This window comes from Pongo pygmaeus, chromosome 9, assembly GCF_028885625.2.
Source record: "Pongo pygmaeus isolate AG05252 chromosome 9, NHGRI_mPonPyg2-v2.0_pri, whole genome shotgun sequence".
Taxonomy (NCBI): domain Eukaryota; kingdom Metazoa; phylum Chordata; class Mammalia; order Primates; family Hominidae; genus Pongo; species Pongo pygmaeus.
In genome coordinates this window covers 7,701,330-7,704,227 of record NC_072382.2, presented here as the reverse complement: position 1 = coordinate 7,704,227, position 2,898 = coordinate 7,701,330, and the positions used below count along the sequence as shown (strand labels likewise).

General features: G+C 60.9%; 1 protein-coding gene across 2 annotated transcripts; it reads left to right on the top strand.

Moving 5' to 3' along the window:
- Nucleotides 1-905: 905 nt before the first annotated feature.
- On the top strand, nt 906-2,660 carry C9H11orf86 (chromosome 9 C11orf86 homolog). Of its 2 annotated transcripts, none has more exons than XM_054441740.2 (2): nt 906-1,274; nt 1,831-2,660. In XM_054441740.2, exons 1-2 carry the CDS (start codon nt 915-917, stop codon nt 1,900-1,902), a joined length of 432 nt encoding a protein of 143 aa, XP_054297715.2. In that variant the 5' UTR covers nt 906-914; the 3' UTR covers nt 1,903-2,660. The 2 variants fall into 2 exon arrangements, with proteins under 2 accessions (XP_054297715.2, XP_054297714.2); XM_054441739.2 differs by having other exon boundaries at nt 1,828-2,660.
- The last annotated feature ends 238 nt before the right edge of the window (nt 2,661-2,898 follow it).

Here is a 2,898-nt window from a genome sequence, read left to right as displayed (position 1 = left end):
TTAAAAATATATTTCTTTTTGAGACGCAATCTTGCTCTGTCACCCAGGTTGGGTGCAGTGGCACAATCTCGGCTCACTGCAACCTCCACCTTCCGGGTTCAAGTGATTCTCCTGCCTCAGCGTCCTGAGTAGCTGGGATTACAGGTGCCCGCCACCGTGCCCAGCTAATTTTTTGTATTTTTAGTAGAGACGGGGTTTTACCATGTTGGCAAGGCTGGTCTGGAACGCCTGATCTCAGGCAATCTGCCTGCCTCGGCCTCTCAAAGTGCTAGGATTACAGGCATGAGCCACCAGGCCTGGCCCAATTCTTAAAAGGCTGTCTCTGTTTTGCTGTTAAGCCATGGTGCTCAGTGTCAATGGATGCCAGGGCCATAGAAATTCAGAGGAGCACCAACTCTTCAGGGATGAGGTAGTCAGGGAAGACTGCCTAGAGGAGAAGGAGGGGAGGGGAGGAGAAGGAGGGGAGGGAGGGGAGGAGAAGGAGGGGAGGGAGGGGAGGGGGAGGGGGAGGGGGAGTGGGAGGGGGAGTGGGAGGGGGAGGGGGAGGAGAGGGGAAGTGGGAGGGGGAGGAGAGGGGGAGGAGGGGGGAGAGTGGGAGGGGGAGGGGAGGGGGAGGGAGAGTGGGAGGGGGAGGGGAGGGGGAGGGAGAGTGGGAGGGGGAGGGGGAGGGGAGGGAGAGGGGAGGAAGAGGGGAGGAGGAGGGGAGGGGAGGAGGGGGGAGGGGAGGGGGAGGGGGGAAGGATAGGGGAAGGAGGGAGTGGCAATTTCCTCCCCTTGGCCTTCGCTCCTTGACCCAGAAGGTGGGGAGGCAGTGGTGAGGTGACTCAGGGATGCTCGGCCCTGTGGCCTGCCCTTTGATTTATGAAAGCCACCTTGGCAGCACCAACCTTTGCCCCTAGGTGATCTCTTGTCAGATGGGTGGAGGCACTGGGCCACCTCAGAGGGCCAGTGTCTTGCTGAGGGGCCGGAGCAGTCCTGTGCCTGCAGCCTCTGGAGCCATGGGAACAGGGCTGCGAAGCCAGTCCTTGCGAGGGCCCCGACCCTCCTATGGAAAGCTGCAGGAGCCCTGGGGGCGGCCCCAGGAGGGCCAACTCCGCAGGGCGCTAAGCCTCAGACAGGGGCGAGAGAAGTCCAGGTCCCAGGGCCTCGAGAGAGGCACAGAAGGGCCAGATGCCACTGCCCAGGAGTGGGTGCCAGGGAGCCTGGGGGACACAGAGCAGCTGATCCAAGCCCAGCGAGGAGGCAGCCGGCGGTGGCTGAGGCGGTACCAACAGGTATGGCTGTGGGCTGAAGGATGGAGGGTACCACAGCGGGTGGGCGGGGATGCCAGGGCAGGAAAGGTTCAGAGGCAGAGCCATCCTGGGCTGTGTACCAAGATGACAACCGAGCTGCCTGGAGATGAGGGTGCAGAGAGAGACACCCCAGAGCCACGTTTCAGAGGGCCCTGAAGGCATTTGAGATGTATCCCATAGGGACTTGGGGAGCCACTGAAGGTTTTAGAGGAGGAGGGTGACACGGTGAGCACTGTTTTTAGCTGATTGATAGTATGTTGGACGGAGGAAGGGAGCAGGAGGCAAGGAGATCAGCCAGTGCAACTTCCCGGGAAGTACACTGTGTGACCCTCTCACCCCAGAGAAAAAGGGGAGATCTGGACCCCTTTGTGGGGGGCTGCGGGCTCCTGGCCCCTACCTCCTTCCTCTAAGAGACAGGGTATCCAATGAGCAGTGCTTCTCTCCCTGGGGTCTACCCCCACCTCGTGGCTGTGGGTGGAACAACATCTAAGCCCACCACTCAGCCCGTGGGACCTCTCCCACCTCTGTCTTCCAGCAGGTAAGAAGAAGGTGGGAGAGCTTTGTCGCCATCTTCCCCAGAGTGACTCTGAGTCAGCCGGCCTCCCTGTAGCCCACACTGGGCACCATCAGCTAAAGATGCTGGAAGCCATGGTGGCCCCCTTGCTGTGCCCGGACCAGCCCACCGTGTCTGCTGACCTACCTCTTCACGGCTCTCTGGACTATGGCTGGGTGGCCCAAGGAGGCTTCTGCCACCAGCACACTGGAGTCGCCACATGGCTGCTCCTCTCAGCTCTGGCCCTTCCACTCCAGCACTAGCTCTCTTCGAAGACCCTAGCAGGGTCAAAAAGAAGGGGGCTCAGCTGTCTGCCCTCTGGGCTTGGGTAGGGGCCTTGGACTATGATTCTGTGAAGGTTTAGAAGAAGCCTGCCCGGAATGGGGGCTGTGGACGCTCCTGCCCCACACGACCAGCTGTCAACTTCCAGGACGGAGCTTGATGAAGCCAGACCCATGGCTGAGAGGCTCACGGACGTTGCCTGGTCACTGGACCATGACCCAACTGCCCTTCTTGTCAGTTGCTGATGGTGGGCCAGGGCGCAGGTCTCCCTCCCAGATGGTGAGCCCTCTGGGGCAAGGACCACAGCTGGGTGGCCCTCCGGGCTGAGCACCCTGTGCTGAAAACCTTTGAACCTCACGGTGTCCTGATGAAGGAAGCAGAGGAAGCCTTTCTCCCTGTGTGACAGAGGGGGAAACTGAGGCCCAGAGTGGGGAAGGGATTTCTTGTTTTTGGCATCTCCGACCCCACCCCACCCCATCCAGTGTCCAGCACTGGAGTCGAACACAGTAATAAAGATGCTGAGAAAAAGTCAACGATTTGCCTGGTGACTAACTCGCTGGCTCAGACACCCCCCCGCCCGCCCCGCTGACCCCTGTGAGGCAGGCTAAGCCCAAAGCATCCCAGAATGGTTGGGCAGGGGCACCAGGGCCCGGGGCGGGGTGGATCCCCCACCAGGCTGGGCCTTTCCTGCCACTTCTCTGGACCTTTCTCCCCAGAGGGATTGTGCCCACCCTGTGCTGACCTCAAGGCCAGCTTCAGAGGACCTGGCTC

Coding starts and splice junctions, on each gene's coding strand:
- C9H11orf86 (XM_054441739.2), top strand. CDS start 915: ATGGGTGGAGGCACTGGGCCACCTCAGAGGGCCAGTGTCTTGCTGAGG. Junction 1,275..1,827: donor GGCTGAGGCGGTACCAACAG/GTATGGCTGTGG, acceptor TCTGTCTTCCAG/CAGGTAAGAAGAAGGTGGGA.